Source organism: Catharus ustulatus, chromosome 5, assembly GCF_009819885.2.
Source record: "Catharus ustulatus isolate bCatUst1 chromosome 5, bCatUst1.pri.v2, whole genome shotgun sequence".
Classification (NCBI taxonomy): domain Eukaryota; kingdom Metazoa; phylum Chordata; class Aves; order Passeriformes; family Turdidae; genus Catharus; species Catharus ustulatus.
The window spans coordinates 34224867-34247408 of record NC_046225.1 but is presented as its reverse complement, the minus strand read 5'-3'; the positions used below and the strand labels follow the sequence as shown (position 1 = coordinate 34247408).

At 41.0% G+C, this 22542-nt stretch overlaps 1 protein-coding gene across 7 annotated transcripts in view; it reads left to right on the top strand.

The window, feature by feature from the left end:
- MARCHF1 (membrane associated ring-CH-type finger 1) overlaps positions 1-22542 on the top strand; it is a 262292-nt gene that overhangs the window by 149102 nt on the left and 90648 nt on the right. For 5 of the 7 annotated variants that reach the window (XM_033061049.1, XM_033061052.1, XM_033061050.1 and 2 more), the window contains one exon: positions 6467-6606. In XM_033061049.1, coding sequence (XP_032916940.1) covers positions 6505-6606 — 102 coding nt within the window. In that variant the 5' untranslated portion in view covers positions 6467-6504. Of the gene's footprint in view, positions 1-6466; positions 6607-22542 lie in introns of those variants that run through there. The other 2 variants (XM_033061054.1, XM_042779312.1) reach the window with 1 other exon arrangement.

Below are 22542 nucleotides of genomic sequence, written 5' to 3'. Positions count from 1 at the left end.
AAGCTTTGATTTAAGCTGCTTGGCAGTCATGTATGGTTAAATATATGCAAACTCACAAAGCAAAAACATGTACTTTGTTCTTGTTCTTAACACCATGTTCATATCAAGGGTGTTGTCCTTTCTGCTTGGGAGTCAGATGCATCTGGAATTTACATGGAGAGGTCCTGAGGGATGGGTTAGGCACCCTTTCATTGCTCTTCTATAGTAGTAGCACATACAGTTGCATTGCTTTTTGAAGGTCTGGGGAAAATTCAACAGAGATGTTTAACCTTGGATGAGCAAAGCATTCCCTTGAAGAGTAGCTGTGATATTAACAGCAAGAACCCTTTAGAAAGTCACATTTGAGGATGGAATAGAGGTTGCTTACAAAAATAGTTCAAAAACTGCATCAGCAAATAAAGACGTTTATACAATATCTAAATGTATAAGGGTAGTGTTTTTTAAAACAGTGTATCAGTTGCCTTAAATATACATTTCTCAACATTTTTTCTTGAAGTCTTCACAAATGCAAAATGGCATAGTTACAATGCTAAAAACTTACCATGGGTAAAAAACATTATTGGTGTTTTTCTAAAGAACCTTGAGTGATTTAGAATTGCTTTCTGCTTTACAAAAGAGATCGTCTTCTGTATGGGGGGTAAAAAACAAGTATTAAGACGAACATACCCTCAAATTCAAAATCATTAGTAACCCAAGAGACTGCTTCCTTTGACAATTTTTAGAGCTTTCTTGTCATGCTTTGGGCATAGTAGTTACGAAGTGGTTAAACAAAGCAGTATTAGGTGCAATAAATTTTGTACCAATCGTCTTAAATTTATTTATTTTCCGTGATTGAATTTTTTGAATTAATAAGTGAAATTTGCATCTTTAGTTGCCACAAAAAAGAATCAAAATCTTAAAGTATTAAGGACAAGTTAAAGTACATATTAGCAGTATAAGAGAAAAGAACAAATCAACAAAGACTGAATTTAGTTGGAAATAATTACAGTTATTTCATGAATACAAGCCGCAGCAATTTGACAAAAATTTTGGTGGAAACCCGGAAGTGCGGCTAATAGTCGGGGGCAGTTAATCTGTGAATAATTTTCTGACATTTACAACCCCAGACGTGCCAACCAGGGCGCCGAGCCAAGCACCTACCAGTAAAAGCCGGCATTCCGCGATTGTTACAGTGTTACTGTGTTGCCCTGGCTCCCTGCAGGCAGCACGGGGGGCGGGGAGAGAGGCGGGAGAGCTCTCTTTCCTCCTCTGCCGCAGCCCAGGGGAGAGACGGGGGGGCCCCGCGCCGCCATTGTCGTGGCTCGGAGAGGACGGGGGGGGGGCGCGCCGCCATTGCCGCGGCTCGGGGAGCCGATGGGGGCCCTGCGCCGCTATTGCCATGGCTCGGGGAGCCGACGGGGGCCCTGCGCCGCCATTGCCGCGGGTCAGGGAGGACGGTGGGGGGGGCGCCGCCATTGCCGCGGCTCGGGGAGGGCGGGGGGGGGGGGCACGCTGCCATTGCTGCAGCCCGGGGAGGAGGGGCGGTGCTCTACCCCCGCCCTCTGCCGCCATGGTGGGAGCAGGGGGTGCTCTGTGCCCGGCCAGCACCGCGGCGTGAGCGGGGTGCTCTCTCCGTGCCCGGCCGGCGCTGCGGTGGGAGCGGGGCACTCTCTCCGTGCCTGGCCAGCGCCGCGGCGGGAGTGGGGCCGGGGCGAGCGAACCCAGAGGCGGCGGCCAGCCCCGAGTGTGAGCGCCGGGCTGGGCCACCTGGCCCCGTCAGCAGCCCCTAGCGGGCCGAGCCTGCACAGCCTTAGCTCAGCCAGTGAACCCCCCACCATGCCGCGGTTCTGTTAGTATTTGGCAACTTTGTTGCATGCGGGTCCTCGCTGCGAACAACAGAGCGGCTTATATTCAGGTGCGGCTTATTTATGGACAAAAACCGAAATATTTGCCAACACCCAGAGATGCGGCTTATACTCAGTGCGGCTTGTATTCATGAATTTACTGTGTATGTTTAATTATGGTACAGGACCATCAAAGTAACTTCTAAAAATTGGTTGGATAATATAGATATTAATTTAAGAATAGGCCGTAGCTGACAGTTTGCAAGCTTAAACAAACTATAAGTTCTAGAAAACTTGGTTATAATATAATGTCTAATACTCTAGAGAGGGGTGCTGATTCTGCAATGATGTTTTGAAAGAGCTGCATAGCTAACTTAAATGACAACTCTATTTTGTCTTTACAGGTAGGGAAAGGCATTTAGATGTGCATAATTGGGTTTACTCTTCCAGCAGTGCCCTAGAAGCACTTCTGAAAGCAGACATTAATAAACATGACATGTTTAAATTCAGAATCTTACATACATTTAATGAAGAGGTGTTTGATTCTGTATATCTAGTAGCTATACAAGAAAGTTAGTACCATTATGGTTGTGACTGGTACCATTCTAGGTGTCCACTTAATTATTTTTTGGGTACATGTGCTTGTTTTCTGTTGGTCTCTGCATTGTTTTTAATGAGGCTAGAACATTAGTTATTTTATTGGGTTTTATACAGGTACTTTAGTTGGTTGCTGCAGGTATCAGTCACAAAGCTAAGACTTCTCTAGCTTGATGGCTTCTCATGCTATTTTAATTCAATACTGGACTCAGAAAATTAGTCCTCTGTTTGGAGGGGCAGAAGCAGTCAGCACTTCTGATGATATAAAATTTTACAGATAATGATCATATTTGTATGTGGAAAGTAATTTTTTTTCCCCTGACTTGAAAGAACCACTAGTGAACCACCACAATGGTGAGATATTACTGTACTTTTAAAGCTGTTGACAAAATCACATATATTCTAATATGAATTTATTTATTTTTAATATAGAAGTAATTTTAAAACCTGAAGTTAAGCTTCTTATTTGTAGAAAGTTTTAGTGTCATTATGTTGTTATGCTGTGGTTACACTGAATTGTCCTTGTGAAACACAGCAATCATCGAGTAATAACTGGCTGGTTAAGAAAAGCCAGTGACTTACTTGTAGCACAGAAATAGCAGAAGCTGTCAGAGATTTCTACTGCTTTCAACCCATCAATTCGTGGTTTTATCCAAATTAGAATAATTGATTAGAAGTCACAGCTTGGTAAGACTCAGACAAGAGATACATAATGAATAACAGTGACTGTATTTATCTTAGCAGAGCTCAGTATTGAAGGCTATTTGTGTTTCAGTATTCCTGTAGCTCTGCTGGAATATTTTAATGGTCTGCCAAATCATGCAGCTGGACAAATACCATCACTTTGATTGCTGTTGGGAATCTTTGAACACAGAGAACAAAACTTAGTTTAGATAAAGGACAGTGTGTTTTGTGTTCAATTTCCTGCTGTTCTGTGATAGCAGTTAGATTCTGGTAAGGATTGAAGAGATATAGCCTTTGTTGCCTGAATCTGATTATGCTCCTGAATTAAGCATATAAATTCTTTTCTCTTGATAGATTTATGAACTTTTTTTAGAGATATTATGCTTTTATTTCATACAACTGGCTAATTTTTAATACATCATCCTTAAACCCCCTTAACACCCCTTTCATTTTTTAGCATTGATATTGTACAAGATTAACAATAATTGTGTGTCCCTTTGCTTGGCTAAATTATAAGTAAAACTTTTCTCGCCTTAAAAATATTAATTAATTCTTCTATTTTTTTTTTAACAAATCTATAATTGAGATTGTTTACATGAAATTTATTTGTGGTGGTTCTTCAGGTGTATGAGTGAGAGCAAAGTCCTCCTTTCAGTTATGATCTGGACAGTGACAGTCATTTTGATTGCTCAGGGCAAAAAATAATTGCAAATCTTCCAAAGGGTTCTGCACACCAAGAAGACCAGAATAGGACTGTACCAATATTCAGATGATTTCTTGTCTTCACAGGTACAGGCAGTATAGAAAGGATTGATCGATCGCTTACTGAGCATGATTTTGTATCTCATGTGAAGATTTCAAGAGACCAAAAAATTGTAAAAGTCAGTTAATCTGTTGCCTCACCTAGTCATCTCAAGTGCAATAAAGCTACGGCTAATTTCCACTTATTCCTATCCATTCCATTGTGTGGGGAGTACAGCTTTTTGCATTTCGTACTTTGAAAACTATATATTAATGGTTAAGTGTGAAAATGGTAGAACTTTTGTTATTCAGGAAGGGGTTGTAGTTTGTCAGACTCAGAACCTGGAAAGATGCAATCTGCTGTAATAATTTGTGTCCTGCATGGAGATGTACAGAAAAAATGAACTTAAGTTACAAGTGCATAATATTCAGTGATGCTGCATAGTGCCATGGGAGGTCTTTAGCATTTTTGTATGTATGTTCCGGTTTTATTCAGGCTAGTGCTACCCTTACTTGGAGTACTAGGCACTCAATCTGGTAGGTTAATCTTTCTGTTTATTATGTTTCATGATTCTAGAGAATAACACATTCTAAATTAAAGTATGTTATAAACAACCAGATTTGAAATTGCTTCAGGTGTTGAGAATAAAATTGCTCAAAGTTTGGGTTTTTTTTAATTACAGTAATTTCACGAATACAAGCCGCACCAAAATTGACCAAAATTTTGGTGGAAACCCGGAAGTGCAGCCAATATTCCGGGGCGGCTAATACATTAACAAAATTCTAAAAGCTGCCAACACGAAAGTGAGAGCCCGCGGCAGCCCCAAGCCAAGCTGGAGCCCAGCCGGCCCCGGCAGAGGTGGGAAAGCCTGGCAGAGGCGGGGCCAGCAGTGTGGGGGGCGGGCGGCAGAGCCTGAGCCAGCAGGGCAGGGCAGGGGTGCGGCAGAGCCGGGTCAGTAGGGCGGGGGAGCCTGGGAGAACTGGGGCTAGCAGTGCAGGGGAGCATGGCAGAAGCAGGAAGCCCAGCGGGTGGGGCTGCCTGGAAGCGGGGGAAGCCCAGCAGAATCGGGGCCAGCAGCGTGGGGGAGCCCGGCGGTGCGGGGGCCTGCAGTGCCGGCCAGGGCGAGCAAACGCGGCGGCGGTGCAGACGGGAGGGGGCAGCCCGCCGGCAGGGCTAGGGAACGCGGCGCGGCGCAGCCGGCGAGCCGGGCGGCGGCGGCGGCAGCCCGCCGGCAGGGCTAGGGAACGTGGCGCGGCACGGCCGGCGAGCCGGGCGGCGGCGGCGGCAGGCCACCGGCAGGGCTAGGGAACGCGGCGCGGCGCGGCCGGCGAGCCGGGCGGCGGCAGCCCGCCGGCAGGGCTAGGGAACGCGGCGCGGCGCGGCCGGCGAGCCGGGCGGCGGCAGCCCGCCGGCAGGGCTAGGGAATGCGGCGCGGCGTGGCCGGCGAGCTGGGCGGCGGCGGCGGCAGCCCGCCGGCAGGGCTAGCGAACGCGGCAGCGGGGCGATGCTGACGGGAGAGGGGGGCCAGCGAGCCCGGCGGCGGCGGCAGCACCACCCGGCCAGCCCCGCCGAGCCGTGGCGCTGAGCTGGGCTACCCGGCCCCGTCGGCAACCATGAGCGGGCTGAGCCTTCCTGGCCCCGCCCCGAGCCAGTAAAGCCCGCTATGCCGCGATCCTGTTACTAATTGGCCAATTTGTGAAAGCTGTGCACGGATTCTCGCGACGAACGAAAGTGCGGCTAATATTCGGGGTGCGGCTTATCTATTGACAAAGACAGCAACATTGTCGAGGCACCGGAAGTGCGGCTTATAATCCGTGCGGCTTGTATTCGTGAAACTACTGTAATTAGAAAAGTTTTGCACTGAATACTTCCATTGCCAACTTCAGTTGGGAAAAAAAAAAAGCAAAATTTTAAACATACTTAATGAAGGTTTCTTATGCCTAATAGCATGCTTTACTAGTGCTGCATTTCCAGAATGAGGTAGTGTTATTTAAAAGGTATTTTGTTATTGTCACAAACTAAAAGTGACTTTAGAGGCAATTTGCAGTTGGCACATAGCATTTATTTCTGGTGTGCCTACATTAGATTTTACTATTTACAACACATTCTAGCATAGCACTTCAAGATGAACCAGGTATTCTGGGCATGGGTACATACAGGTTTGTGTGTTTTCACACTGTTTATTTGTATCTAGTATCTGCCACTGCTTTAGGGATATTTCTGCTTGTTTCAGTGAATGTGGGGGGTTTCTATCCAAATGTTATATAGCTTTTGGGATGGTGCTAGTCCCAGAGGTATTCTATAATAAATTCTCTTTAAAATAACACTTTTAAAATTAAAGTTACAACTTGAGGAAAATTTAACGTGGGGAGAAAGCACTGTATTTGCTGACACTAAAATAGTATTAATGCATGTAAGGTGTGCTGAAAGTGCATGACTCTTTTCTAACTTTTATGCTTTAGCACTTTGAAATACTTTAGAAAAACATGTTCTATTAAAAATATGTTTATTAGCTTGTTCAGATACAACTTAAAAAGTGGTTTTTAAAGGCATGCATCCAGAGACATGCACACAATGAATTCAAAGTGTCAATGTTTCAGGGAATCTAAATTATTTTCAGAATTTCAGAAATTGAGAAGGGATAAGTGGAAGGAGAAAATGTTGGGCTGGTGCCAAGCGATAGCTCGTAACCCTCACAGACTTCCAAACAGCACAAGAACACCCGAAGTCTCAGGTGATGCTTCACATAACTCTACTTTGGTGAGTGAAAAAGTTGCATTTTGTGATGGTGGCATGCTCAAATGAACTTGAGAGGTGTTACATTTATTTTTAAAATTGTACTGTTTGCCATTGCTTGCATTTCCTCCGTGTGTGAAACACTTTGATATAACATCTGTTTACTCTTTCAATTTGCTTTTTTTGGTCTTTTATGTTATGCATGGTTCATTCTGACTTGCATGCTGTCTTATGAATCAGTATTGATGTTCTGTGAATGGTAAAGTCTTTAAGCAACAGTGACCAAATATGGGTCACTTACAGTCTTTGTGATCTTAATCAGTGCAATGGCATTTGGTCTCTGATGGATGCAGCTGGGCATTATCTAAAGGCACCTCATTAGCCCTTTATTCCTGCCTGTTAATAGGAACAAAGTATCATGTGTCTAACCTGGTGTTAGATGGCTGGATTTTAAAATTATCTTCGTATATTAAACATGCTATTGCAAGAGATGGTTGAATTTCTGCATGCAAAGCTATTGATAGTAGATTTTCAGGCAATGTAAGTTGACAGTTTACATGGTGGAGTTAAAATGAATCATATGGAACTGAATAAAGTTATTCATTGATAAGAATTTTAATCCTGCAGTTTTTGTTCATTGAAATAAAGCCACTTACATCGGTAGACCTGGCCAGGTGAGTAAGAACGGGAACTTGTATGTAAAGGCTTCCAACTGCCCCGAGTCTAAGCAAAAATTGTCTGCTTGTCTGCTTAACTCAACTGACATTTTCAGGCTACAGCAGGACTGAATATTTGAAACATATCCAGTTCAATATGCCTGCTCCAATTTCATTAATGAGTGTTAAATAGGCACTATATTTCCCTATCTAAACTGGAAGGTGCATAGTTGTTCCTAAGCACTGAAGAAATGTCCAAATGAAGAGACAGTGGTCTGCTTGAAAGCTGTGCAGTTTTGGTGAAATAAAGCCCTTACTTAATGTGGTAAAATTATTGTATTCAGTAGTAAATGATACAGAATGTAAGTTTCTGCTACAGAAGGGAATACAAAAAGGCAGCATTAAAAACTGCAAATTTTATCGTTTATTTTTTATATCCTAAAATATTGTTATAGCTCACTCTCATCTTAGAATACCTTCAGAGAAATAAGAGGAAATTAAAAATCAATGATTCTATGAAAAAAGATGTCAAGTATATTATCCCCACATTTAATTACTATTGCTATTTTATTTTTAAATTTTATTTAATTTCTTTTACCATGTAGCTATTAATAATAAGAGGAGGTAGTTATTAAGGAATTGGGGTATGTGGAAATTTGCATATTTTGATTTCTGCTTGACTGCTATTCAACATTTAATTTGGTTTGAAATTCATGAGATAAGCATTCCAATCTACCAGATGGGATTTAGAAATTAACTGGAAATACAGTTCAGAACTGGTGAATCCATAGATTTAACATCTTTTAACCCTATTAATATTAAAACTTGTTCAAAAATAAGTTCGCCTGTAGAGTGCTGCTTAGTTAATGAAGTGTGTAAGAAAGCCAGAGAAATTACTGGGGAAGGTACCGTGTGTCATTTAATATCGTGATGGGCTGTAGAAAAATAATCTTCACAACAGGTAATAAAACACGAATGTCTCTTGAGGCCTGCCAAGCTTTCCGTTTCATTTTCTTTGCTTCCCACTCTCTCAACCATGACTTTTTCTATCCCTCACATCTGAAGAAAATGATGTTCAGTATAAGCTTTTGCTGGCGATGTCTTTCCAACTTGCAGGATGTTGACTGAAAATCCCTATTTCACTTGTGAACATTTCTAGTCTAAAATTTAGTCTAAAATCAATTTTGATTTTGCTTAGTAGTTGTTGCCTTTTCAATATTGAAACATTTTCTGGCTGGCCTTGAGTGAAGATACAGAGTTTAGCACTGGAAACTGAAAAATAATGAAACAGAAGAAAATAAAGAATATAGCAAATTATTTGTTCTAAGTGTACAAAACCACTTCTGATGAGCTATTCAAGTCCCTTCTTTCTGAATTAAACTTCATTTTTCAGTATATTACAGCTCTTCTGTGGACCTGATTCCCTTAGTATGGGTTTATTTGGTGAGTCTTGTGCCCATGTGAGTCGGTGTCATCAAGCTCCAGCTCTTTGCTTCTTTGCTCTGTAGGTGACAATTCTGAGTTTGGAAGGAAGCAAAGTGGAATGCAGACTGCATCTTTTGTTGACCTCTGCCATATGCTTTTGTGTACGCTTCTGATTCAGCAAAATGTCTTCTTTATCTCAGAACTTCAGCTAAGGCATTAAAAAATACTCTCCATTTAAAACTAAACCCCAAAGTAGGCATTTCACAATGCCACTTTTCCGAAGGAAAATTATCTTAAAATTGCAAGCAAGTCTCATTAATTTTTTCACAGAATCATAGAATACCAAGATGGAAGGAATCTCCAGGATCATCTTGACCAGTCTTTCTTGGCATGAGCACAATATAGACAAGATGGCACAGCACCCTGTCCTGCTCAGTCTTAAAAATATCCAGTGTTGGGGAATCCAGCACCTTTCCTTTGGAGTTTATTTCAATGGCTCATTGTTCTCACTGCAAAGCATTTTCCTCTTGTGTCTAATCAGAGTGTCTCAACTTGTATCCATTACTTCTTGTCTTTTCCTTGTAACTTGTTGTAAAAGGGAGTCTTCATCTTTGTAGCCTCACTTGAAATACTGGAACGTGATGATAATGTCTCCCCTACGCTTTCCTTTATCAAGGCTGAACAAACCCAGTTCTCCCAGCCTTCCCAGTCCATTTTCATGGAAAGAAATATTTTTCTCTCTGTGAAAAACAGAAGGAAGCTTACAGAACAGGAAGCAGGTTATGATCATTAAGAAATTTCTTTTTTCATTAAGCAAGTAAATGGAATACTGAACAGCAGTGGAGAAAAAAATATAAAATAATTAAACTCATGAAAACATTGGAATGTATTTAAAGAGTTTAATAAAATCAGTTGCACCATTTCATTTTATTTGATGTTAAGATATTCTAGCTTCATTGAAATCAAATAAATTCTGAAATAATTTAACAGAATTCAACGAAGGTTCCTTTGAAACATTTTTCCATTATTGTTGTCAACTTAATTATAATAATATCCTCAAATTTTTATCACCTTAGTCTACTTTACTTGAAGATTAAAACCTTTGTGTTCAGTTTTAGGTGACACTCTAACTTCTTGGTTCTGAGAATACCTTTAAAGTTTTGAATCATTCTATCATCAAAGGAGGCATAAGTTCTCAAAAAGTATTGTTTAGTTTACAGTTTGTTGGATTTGGGAGTTTATATTCATACAGTTTATATTTATAGTGAGTAAATTTTTTTTATACTCAAAACAATTTCATCTAGCCAACTAACTTGATGTAGTGGAACATAAAGCTGGAATTGACTTTGCTTCTCTGATAGCTAGAAATAATCTCTTTATCAAGCTAAATTTATTATCATTTTATTTCTGTATACATTGTTTCTAAACTTTGAAGATTCATCCCTTGTAGTGTTCATCATATTTTGAGAGACCTGTAATACAACTTTCCCTTTTTGTCATAGTTTCCATGTTCCCATGAGTATCTTAAAAGGTCTTGTCTATTCCTGTTCCACTTTGAAAAGGAATGACCAGTTTTGCACAGTATTCCAGATCAAGCTTTCTGCATAGTTTTAGAATCATTTTATTGATACCTTTTTGTAGCCTCTATTTTAGTTTTGAGACCAGACCTCTAGGCTGTGTTGATTTTTAATACATGAAGACTGTATCAATTCAAATTGTTAGTGCTCTTCTATACTTTTCTATTCACCAGGCAATATGCAAATTCATATCCCTTTCTCTGATATTTTCTAGAATTGGGGAAAGCTTAGTAAGGTTTTTTTCTTTGATTGAAAATAATCAAGATCTTGAAAGCTCATAATTTTATGCAAAAGTATTTGCAGGGTTTTTGTCTTCTGAAAAGATAATGAATATAATTGAAAGTAAGAAATTTAAAATTATTTCTTTATTAATCAGTCTGAGCTGACAGTATCTATTTATACTGCGATTCAATGTATATGTGGTGAATTCAAATTATTATGATGGGAATACGTAAATATGTACTAACATTGATTAAGCAATTTGCCTAGAAGCAATTCTGTGTCTGACTATCTTTGCAGAGTGTCTAGTGTTTCTCTGGATCCTAGTTCAAAACTTGGTTATTATTATAATCTATGTTCCCGAATGTTATTTGTAGCCTCTTCTGCATAGGGCATGGACTGGTCCTTAATTCAGAACACCATGTGAAACACATTAAGCTAATGGCCCAAGAGCACATACTTAGTGTTGAAATGTAGTCACTAGTATAAACCACTTTTCCCCATTGTATTCCTAACTGGAATTATAGATAAATGTATGTGGAAGTATAGTCAAGTGAGTAACTAGATAATTTGTGTTGCTATATGCAAATTAAATGTAGAAGTCATGGCAAATGATCAAGCATCTAATTTAAGGAAGGGTTTCTTTTTATGTGAGCAGATGATGCCATCTGCTTCTCTAAGAGAAAGTAAAATATGATTATGAATAATCTGTTTGACATAGGTAAATCCCATGTAGCCACATCGAATTTTTGACTGAGCAAGCTAATAGTCATTCTGAAATATAATTAAACAAACAAGAAAAAGTGGGAGTTGCTGGGGTTTTTTTGCTCTTCACCCTGACAGACAGCTCAGCCCCCCACAGCTGCTTTCTCACTCAATTGGTGGAATGGAGAAGAGAAGCAGAGGGAAAAGGTGAGAAAAATCATGGGTTAAGATAAAGACAGTTTAATAGACAAGTCAAAACCCACAAATGAAAGCAAAGTAAGGAATTTATCTGCTGCTTCCCATGGGCAGTCAGGTGTTCAGTGATCTCCAGGAAAGCCAGGTTCCATCGTGTGTAACGGTTACTTGGGAAGAAAAATGCCACTCTGAATGTTTCTGCTTCTTTCTTCTCCTTTCAGATTTATATGCTGAGTATGACACCATAGAATATGATTTATCCCTTTGGTCAGTTGGGATCAGCCCTCCTGGCTATGTCCCCTCCCAACTCCTTGTGCACCCCCAGTCTCCTCACTGGTGGGGTGGGGTGAGGAGCAGAAGAGTTCTTTATGTCAGCCTTGCTTAGCAAAAGCTGAAACAGCCCTGAGTTATTAACACTGTTTTCAGCAAAAATCTAAAACACAGCCCCGTGTGAGCTACCATTATGAAATTGAACTCTATTCCAGCCAAAACCAGTAAAGGTTTTCCTCAAGTGAATACCTGGGATTTAACTGTAAGTTATGATAATTGTGTGAGAGTTCTAATTGTGTACGAATGATTTATCACTAGATGGTCTTTCAAGGTCCCATCTAACCCTAACCATCCTTTAAATCTGGAATCTTTATCTAAACACCCAAACCTAATTTCAGAACAAGAAAATTTCTTCATCTGAGTTTGAAGTGTTTGGCTGCCTGATTTTTATCAAAATAATGTAATTCTTTGATGAAAATCCTGTGAAATAGGGTGTGTCTAGGTTTCCTTTTATACTGCAAGCCTTGAACTGTTAATCTGACAGGGAGTGATGGGATGTTTAAGATCTGTATTTTAATCTAAGAAAACCATGTAATTTAAAACACAAAAATTAAATGTGAAAAAAGAGTAATTATCTAAGGATATGGAGTTAGTTTCTTCTGAATTATCATCTTATACGTGCAACTATTAAGTAGATTTTAGGAATGAGGCTGCAGAACCAGCTAGTAAATCCACAATACTACACCTACAAAAGTCTCTATAGACATGTTTTAAAAAATATAGTAGTAACTTTAGTATAATAGCCAAACAAAGTGTATCTGTGAGTAAAACTATAGAAGAGAGATTATACAGAGAAATGTAATTTTAAAATGTGCAGAAATGTTCACCAGAATAATAGTAGATTATGTAATTTCCATAAGTATCTGTTTATGTTAAAGTTATGAAAACTGCTCCTTGTACTGTAGGTGTTCCACATCCTTCTGCCCAGTGCAGCATGTTGCCCAGCAGGGCAATTGTTTTAAGGATGTATTGCTTTACAATTACAGGATCAGCCTAAGCTGCCAGTGGCCTCAGGAGACATGCCACCCCAGGCCAATCTTGTTGATTTTCCTTATATTAAATCCAATTAGCAGTTGTAACCTTGGTTACCATCACCTTCTACATTCTCACCATGAATGTGTTAATAAGGATGTAAAGTTGTTAGCAGTTCATTTGTGTTCCTTTTCTATGCATACGTAAACAATTAGAGCACGGTAGATGTAGGCCAAAGCTTTTGGGTAGACTTTTTTGGTAGATTTTGCTATGGCAGGCTTGACATGACAGTCCTCACTTAAAGAATTTTCATTTTCCTTTTTTCTAACCAAAAATGGAGGCTACATAAAAAATTAATATTACCTTGAATTTGTATGTACAAAAATAGCTTAAATATAGGAGAAAAAAAGAAAATCTTACCTGAATGCTCGATTCAATAAGGCAATAATGTTTTAATGTTGTCATTGTCATTATTAATGTTATTATGCCAATATTATACTGTTATGTTTTATTTAGCTTTATACCTCAAATTATATTCCAGTTTTTTTAGCTGTTAGGTTTCTGCATTTATTATCAGTGATTTTGTAATAAAATATTTTTCTCTAGATAAAATTACTGTGAGAAGACATTGACGTAAAATATGTGTTGTGTCTGTGTAATTGTTTGAATAGGTTATATTCAACCCTTTATTGTCCCCATAGAATTTCATGCATTTTGTGTCTCACAGCTCCATGTGCTCACAAGATTGGTTCGAATCTTTCATATAAATTATTCATAATTTGTTTTCTTTTTGTTTAATTGAAGCTGTCATTAATCTTTCACTTAGGGAAAAAGAGCATCATTTCAATGTAGAATTTAACACCTATTAATTTTTTCAGTTTTGAGGATGAGAGTTATGTCTGACTACATTAGACTTTTTCACATAACTTTTTACTGAAAGTTCAAGAAATTATTTTTCTAGCAATTTTTCATATGTTCATAAAAATCTTAGATTTAGTTCAAAGTATGTAATACTCCAGGTTATGTGATGTAGGGTTACAGATACTGAAACAAGAGGGAATTGCCAGATCACCATTTAGTTTCTATCTGGCAAAATTAGTTCTTGAAAGTGAGAAAATCAGACAGGGACAAGTAATTAACCTAAGTTTTTTTATAAGATGAAATCGGTTATTTTCATTGTAGCTCTGCGAAGCCTTCAGTTCCATCATTAGCTGAACATGTACACCATAATGGAGAGGTCAAGATGATAGGAAGTATCTAAGAAATGTCTCTGCTCATTCATTTATTGCCAGTGTAATACCAGCAAGGAAAGCTGTGAAAGCATATCATGTTAGAAAAAAGTAGTGGTAGAAGATGATAATACAACTTTATCTTGTTAAAAATCTCAAGGTAATACTAAATGTCTAAGTTAAATTGCAAGTTTATTTATATTCTCATTTCTGAGGTTCCCTAGTTATTTGTATGGTATTTTGCTGTCCCATACTACTTGAATTACAAGACCCAGAAGCAGTTTAAGGATAAGCTCTCTGCTGTGCTGACTTCTGCAGTTTATGTAATTCAGTCCTGTAAACAGAAATACAGTAATTTCATGATTACATGCTGCACTGAGTATAAGCCGCACTTCTGGGGTGTCGGCAACGTTGAGGTCTTTGTCCATATATAAGACGCACTGGACTGTAAGCCGCACTTTCGTTCGCAGCGTGGATCCATGTGCTACTTTCACAAAGTTCCCAATTATAACAGAATCGCAGGAACGCAGCGTTTACTGGCTCAGCTCTGCTCAGGACGGCCGCCAGGGAGCGACCCCAGCCCCGCTCGCCGCTGCCGCCAGGAGGCCAGGGAACGGCGTGCCTGCCCAGTGCCGCTGGGAAGAGGGAAAGGGGTGTGCCTGGCCACTGCTGGCTGGGAGGAGGGAGAGGAGTGTCCCTGGCTGGTGCTGCTGGGAGGAGGGAGAGGGGCATCCCTGACTGCTGCCGCTGGGAGGAGGGAGAGGGGCTTGCCCGGCCAGTGCCGCCGGGAGGAGGGAGAGGAGCATCCCTGACTGCTGCAGCTGGGAAGAGAGAGAGGGGCTTGCCCAGCCGGTGCCACCACTGCGCCCCCTGGGGCTGGGCAGCACTGCCGCTGTGCCAATACTGCCCCTCTGCCTGGGGCTGCTGCTGGCTCGGACTTCCGGGTTGGGAAATTTCCAAAATTTTTTCATATATCAACCGCTCCTTAATGTACACCACACTTCTGGTTTGGGAGCAAAATTGTAGTCAAAATGGTGCGGCTTGTGATTGTGAAATTACTTTTTATATGGATAATTTATTTAAATAGTCTATACTGATGCCATTTGCATCCTTGCAATTATGTGAATATGTGCATGTAAGTTTGTGTAGTGTATATGTATATTTTTATTTTCAACCCTGCTTGTTTAAATTTTAACTAATTATGTAAGCTTATGCAGTTCCTGCAACAGGATTCATTCTCACTTTGAAATGGTTTTTGAAGTAATGATTACTGCAAAATATATTCCAAAATATATTCTTAAGAGGAAAATAGAGTTGTATGTGCACACCTAGAAGCCATTTCATGCATTCATATTAGTACATAAGTTTTGTTACAGACAGGGGTGGAAGAAGAAGAAAGTAGCAAAGCTACAGGGAGCTGTCTATCTCCCTAGATGCATCCGTAATGTATTCTTCTGCTTTGTTATCCTCAGTAAAAGTCTTCCCAACACTACAATTGATTTGATGTTGGTTTTGTGTCCTAAGAGGCTACACAATGCAGCACATATCTGCAGCTGCACTTCCTCTGGTGTGCCGAAGTGTCATGTATCCACTTCAGCACACATTCAGCACTGTGTTCCACCCAGGCTGTGGGCTGGCTTTCCTGCAGATAATGCGCCTGCATATATCAGGGATGTCATGTGAGCACCTAGCCTGGGTAGAGACAGCTTGAGTCCTCATTGCCGCTCTTGGTTGTTCTTCCTTTTGTCTAATAGAGGCATCCATAAGCATAGAAGATTAAGTAGGACCTCTTGAAATCTGCCGCATGTATGCTTTCCCTTTTTATGCGATTCTGATGGAGAACTGAGGTGGAATAGGGTCTGGGGAGATATCAGACCTTAAAATGAATGATAATCTTTGTAAGAAGATTCTTCAAAAAATATGGTCTGGGAAGTCTCTGAAATCTTCTGTCTCTGTTTTGGATTGTCAGTGTCACTGAATACTTGACATTGCAGCTGGAATTGTGGTGTTCCCTTTAAATAGAAAATGCAAAAGAAAGTGTGGGAGCAGAAAAAGAATCATAATTATTTTGTAGGTTAAAGCACTGACTTGTGTGGTATATAACTTCCATGTAACTTTGTGAAAGTAATTTCTACTATATTATTTCAGCTTCATTAATATGAACTAATGAACACTTGAGATGAAATTTCACTCAAAATAGTAAGGTGCTTCAATCCTTTAGAGAGAAATATGATAGACTTAACCTGGTTGATGGTGGAAGGATTTAATAAATTTGGATAATTAATACAAGGAAGGAGGAGGAAGTATAGCAGATCTAGTTTTTTGTCAAGATGAATCAACAGACAAGCTGCAGTTTAGTGTTTGTTCCACAGCAGATGAAGATATCTGGCTGAACCAGGCACTCTGCTGCAATTTCAGAGGTGTTAAAATATTTCATCTTAGAAATGCTGGTTCTATCAGTTTCATTAAGATCGGTACATGATCAAAGATAGCCATATACGGATGCTACCCATAATCGCTTGTGTTGACTCTGCTGACTGAGAAAGAAAACTGCTTGTGACCTTGTTAGGCTAATTACATCTGAGGTTAATCTGTTATTCCCTCCCCCTGGCCCTTTCATGAAGTATGAGATGGGAGTAATAGGATAAGGTTAAGAAGGGGAAATTTAAACTGAAGGTGAAGAGCATAATCTTGCCAGTAGCATGTCTTAGGTTGCTGTGTGATTTTTTGCTGGGGGTTATAGAAATCCCATGTCTGTGATCCTTGAAATTTGGAATGGAAATGGAAATATTTGCTATGATATTTTTGTTAGCATTTTTCTGTCTCTGATTTTCTGTGCATGTCGGCTTTTTTCCTCATTTTAAAGGAAAAGCACTCTAAGTTCTCTTGTCCTAATTCTTTAGAAAAAAATCAGTGGTATGAGGTACAACTTCTGTACTAGATCAGTTGACTATGATTTCTCTAATAACTAAGCATTGTTTAAATAGAAGTGTCTGGATGTCATCCTTTGTGATGGTGTCAGTTTTCTATTTTTGTACTTGATATTTCAATTTTTTATTCTTTTTCAATCTGCATTGACACTGACAATACTTACTTCTTAACCCTGTAGGCTGCAAGTTATGTAACTGAGGTATTGGTTTTTGTAAGGTATTTTAAATAGTACACATTACAGTAAGAAGAGAGAGCTACACCAACAGTAGTTTTCCACATTTTTATACCCAAATGTTAAACACTAGTTCTCTTTCATGATATATGGGGAGAAAGAAAGTGATTTTTTTTTTAATGAAAGTTTTATCTTTTCTGTTGTTTTGGAGAAACAAAATTTTATGACGTACAGCATAATTATTATCTGACAGAAAAAGATTAAAAGCATGACAAAACTTTAGTTCATAGATGCATTGATATTACAAAGAGGATGTCTTGTTTTCCATTTATTTTCTACTTATGAATAAATGATGCAGTTAAATTTTGAGAAGTGTTTGTTGTTCTTAGCTTTAACATAGTATTTATTTCATGTAAAAGAATCATGTTTCAAACTGCAGGAGAATATGCTTACTTGTGTATTCTGCACTTTTATTTTTCAAGCTGTAAATACCTCATTCTACCAGTATTTATATGTCATAATAAATGTATTTTGAGTTTTATTACTAAATTGAAATGTTACACCTTTTTTTCTCCACTGTGAGAGAGAAGAAAGATTTTAATTCTACAAATATGTTGGATTTTTTTTCATTTAGAGTTACAGAATCATTTAGATTGGAAAAGACCTTCCCAAAACAATTGACTTCCCTGTCAGTTTGAGCTATTCTTCTTTGATATTTGCTAGGATACTGAACAGTAGTACTGGGAAAACTTGGTTTTGTTTGTTTTAAGGTTAGGATTTTGAAATGTACAGTAATTTCACAATTACAAGCCGCACTGACTATAAACCACATCTCCGGGTATTGGCAACATTTCGTTCTTTGTCCATACATAAGCCGCACCTGATTATAAACCGCTCTGTCATTCGCAGCGAGGACCCGCATGCAACAAATTTGCCAAGTAATAACAGAATCACGGGATCGCGGGGTTTACTGACTCGGCTCAAGCCGTGCGGGCATGGGGCTGCTGACGGGGCCAGGTGGCCCAGCTCAGCGGGGCCATTCGGGGCCGGCCGACTGCTGCCGCCGGGCTCGCTCGCCCTGGCCTGGCGCTGCCCCGCGGTGGCAGGCGGGGATGGAGCCCGCCGGCACCCACAGCAGTGGCGGCAGGCGGGGGTGGAGCCTGCCGGCACCCACGGCAGTGGTGGCAGGTGGGGATAGAGCCTGCCTGTTCCTCCGGTGGGGGCAGGAGACCCCGCTTCTCCCCCGGGCCTCTGGAGATGGCAGCACGGAGTCCCCCGCCTCTGCCCCGGGCCACAGGGATGGCAGCATGGAGCTCCCGCCTCTGCCCCGGGCCGCAGGGATGGCAGCACGGAGCCCCCACCTCCTTTCTCCCCCCGGCTCTGCTGGCATGGAGCCCCCCACCTCTGCCCTGGGCCACGGGGATGGCAGCATGGAGCCCCCGCCTCTGCGCCGGGCCATGGGGATGGCTGCACAGAGCCCCCGCCTCCTTTCCCCCTCCGCGCTGCTGGCACGGAGCCCCCTGCCTCTGCCCCGGACCACGGGGATGGCAGCACGGAGCCCTTGCCTCCCTCCCCACCCCCACGCTGCCAGCACAGAGCCCCCTGCCTCTGCCCCGGGCCACGGGGATGGCAGCATGGAGCCCCCACCCCTCTACCCGCCCCGCGCTGCCGGCACGGAGTCCCCGACCTCTGCCCCGGGCTGTGGGGATGGCAGCACAGAGCCCCCGCCTCTGCCCTGGGCTGCAGGGATGGCAGCACAGAGCCCCCCGCCTCTGTGCCCCCCACGCTGCCAGCACGGAGCCCACCTCCACCCACTGCGCAACAGAGTAACCAATCTGTGACAATCGCGCAATGTCGGGTTTTACTGGCACGTACTTGGCTCGGCACCCTGGCTGGCACTTCTGGGGTTGGAAATTTCAGAAAATTTTTCACATATTAGCCGCTTCTGAGTGTAAGCCGCATTTCCGGGGTGGGAGCAAAATTTTAGACAAAATGGTGTGGATTATAATCGTGAAATTACTGTATATGGAAAAAAACACATTAAAATTTCTTGTTTGAAAATGTAGTTGGTTATAAAATATTTGAATTGAAAATGACAGATTATGCCTGATTTCTATGAATTTTTATTCCTTCCACAGAAATTAATTTGGTATCCTATAGAAATTTTGCCTCCCTTTGTTTTCTGTGTTAAAGAAAAAAAAAAAAGCTCAAAAATGTGAAGAAACAAATACTGGAGGAAAAAATAAAATTGAACTTCGTAGAAGATTGTATTAATTCCATGCAATTCCATTTTACTCTTCCTGGATATTATTTGGCTTCTCACATTGTCTTGAGTCCCAGAGAATAATCTGTTGTAGTGCTATCTTTACTGTCAATCAGTCCACAATTGGAGTTTTCAGTATAACCACTGGAAGAAATATGTAAATAAGGAGGAAGGATGTACTGTGGGAGAAAAAGTGGTTGTAGATAAAGTTCATTTGCTGCATATACCATTTATTTGAACTTGTGTTCTCCCTAGATGAAGAATCTCCCAAACAAGCAAACAAAAGAAAAACCCCCAAACCTGAAATACCTGCAGACTTGTTACTTTTTGTATTTCATAGAGAAGCTCTTGAGTACTGGCTCTGACTTGTGTAAGTTCAAAGGCCAGCAGAATAAATTTAGTGTAGTGAAATTTACACTAATGAGGTCATTGAGCAGAGGTGCACTGATGCTATTCCATCTAATTACAAACTCACAGTAGGGGAGGACAACTGCAGCAGTGCAGGTGCTTCTGAGAGGTGCTCTGTTGGCAGTGGGGTGCATCAAAACTATACATATATATATAATATATGTAATACACAGCATATAATTATTTGCCAAAATAATTGAATTAATTTTTTTTGTTATGGAAATTTGTGTTTATTGAATCATGTTTGATGTTTGTTTTCTCTGAGTAATAATATTCCAGAATGTGTTAATTGCTTCATGTGATCTTTGTAATCTATAAATATTAATACTTATGAAATGTTAATAACGCCTGATAAAATGCAGAAAAATGAGCTATTCAATTAATCGATTTAAATTATAATTGCATGAATAATTACTAAATTGTGAAAACATCAATAATTATGTGCGTTGAACTATGGTAGTATGGGATAGGTTGAGTACAGTAATTTCACAATTCTAAGCTGCACCATTTTGACTAAAATTTTGCTCCCACCCCAGAAATGCAGCTTACACTCAGGAGCAGCTAATATGTGAAAAATTTTCTGAAATTTCCAACCCCAGAAGTGCCAGCCAGGGTGCCGAGTCAAGCACCTGCCAGTAAAACCCGGGGTTGCGCCATTGTTACAAATTGGTTACTCTGTTGCGCGGCAGGTGGAGGCGGGCTCCGTGCTGGTAGCGCAGAGTGGGGCAGGCAAGGGGCTCCATGCTACCATCCGCGCAGCGCGGGGGGCAGAGGCGGGGGGCTCACTCCTGCCGGCCCTTTGGCCCAGGGAGGAGGAGGGGGGCTCCCGCACCCGCCTGCCACCACCGTCGTGGTTGCCTGCGGGCTCCATCCCCGCCTGCCGCCACCACCGTGGGTGCCAGCGGGCTCCGTCACCGCCTACCACTGCGAGGCAGCACTGGGCCAGGGCGAGTGAGCCTGGCGGCAGCGGTGGCTGGCCCCAAGCAGCCCCGCTGAGCGGCAGCGCTGAACTGGACCACCTGGCCCCCCGTTGGCAGCCCCGAGCGGGCCAAGCCCGCACAGCCTGAGCTGAGCCAGTAAACCCCGCGATTCCGCGATTCTGTTACTATTTGGCAACTTTGTTGCACGCGGGTCCTCGCTGCGAATGATAGAGCGGCTTATAATCAGGTATGGCTTATGTATGGACAAAGAACTAAATGTTGCAGACACCCAGATATGCAGCTTGTAATCAGTGCAGCTTGTAATCGTGAAATTACTGTATTTTATGTAGACTAAGTATGATTTCCCTTCAGTTTTGTTGCTGTTGTGGGTTAAGGCCATTTTATTTAGAACTGAGATTATAAAATGCTGAAGATATCATCTTGTGAATAGCCAGTTCAAGATACTCATGTCAATTTAAAAAAAATTCTAATGTCCCAGTACTTTAAATGTCTGCTGGTGCTCCCTATCTGAAAATCCCAGTCTCTAATCAAAAGAGGTGTTTTCAGTGTGTGAAGATAAGTTTTGGGTCTAAGTCATTGTTTTGGGATTTCAATAAAAATGTTCTGATTTTCACGGAACCAATAGAAGTTATATGTTTAGAATATCTGAAGCAATCTCAGAGTTTATGTTACTGATATCAAGGGCCTAAAATGGAATTTTTCAAAATAATGGGAAGGTGATTCAGACAGGAGTTTTTTTATTGTTACACTAATTTCACAACTATAAGGCGCACTGGATTACAAGGTGCACTTCTGGGTGCCAGCAAATTTCCGAACTTTGTCCATATATAAGGCACACCGGACTATAAAGTGCACTTTTTTTTGCAGCGAGGATCCGCATGCAACAAAGTAAAGAATTAGTAACGGAATCACAAAATTGCGGGGTTTACTGGCAGGTGCTCAATTTGCAGACATTTCACAGATCAGCGTAGCCTTTAAACACAGCCCCAGGTGCCCTTCCCGTGCTGCAGGCCCCGGCACTCCCGCCCACCCCTGGCACCAACTGGTGTGGCTCGCCTTGCAGCTTGGCTCTCGGCTCGCACTTCCAGGTTGGCAAATTTCTGAACTTTGTCCATATATAAGGCACACCGGATTATAAGGCGCACTTCTGGGTTTCAATCAAAATTTTAGTCAAAAGGGTGCTCCTTATAGTCGTGAAATTACTGTACTATTATTATTAGTAGTAGTAGTAGTAGTAGTAGTAGTAGTAGTAGTAGTAGTAGTAAAAGGAGAGAAAAAATGGAATAAGGAAGACAATGGAGGAAAAAGGAAAAAAAGTGAATAGTATATAAATACAGATGTCATTTCCACTTTGATGAGTATGGTGTACAACTCTGACTTCACTTGTTCTAAAAAGAAGGTTTGTTTTCTTCCAAACGCTTTATTGCACCATATTTCCAGTTCACTTCACTTCTGTAGTAAACAATATAAATTAGCTGAATATTCACAGTGTTGACACTTCCAGCAAAGTGCAGTTTTAATGTTCTGTGGGTACATACCCTCTTGGCATGCAAGTATGTTTAAAATACTGTGTAAAAAATTTTTGAGGTATCTATCACTAATCTGTTGTTTTTGAAGTTCTGTTCTAAGGAAATAGGAATTTTTATGTGCATTGTCATTGAAGGGAATCAAACAGTCATCTTGCTGTACTTTAGTCATTGGAACATTCATTTTTTTTCTGCTTTATCTTGAATGTTGATCAAGTTTCTTTCTCAAAATGGGCATAGGGAACATACACTATGACATAATTTATGCAAATATGCTTTTTGGAAGCCTTTTTCCCATGGATCCACAAAGTGATTAAAATACAAAGAATTCTGCAAAGTGCAACATTAAAACTTTTCTTTATGTTGTAAGTGACCTAAAAGCTTTTTGTTTAACATAGACAAGAAGTTTTC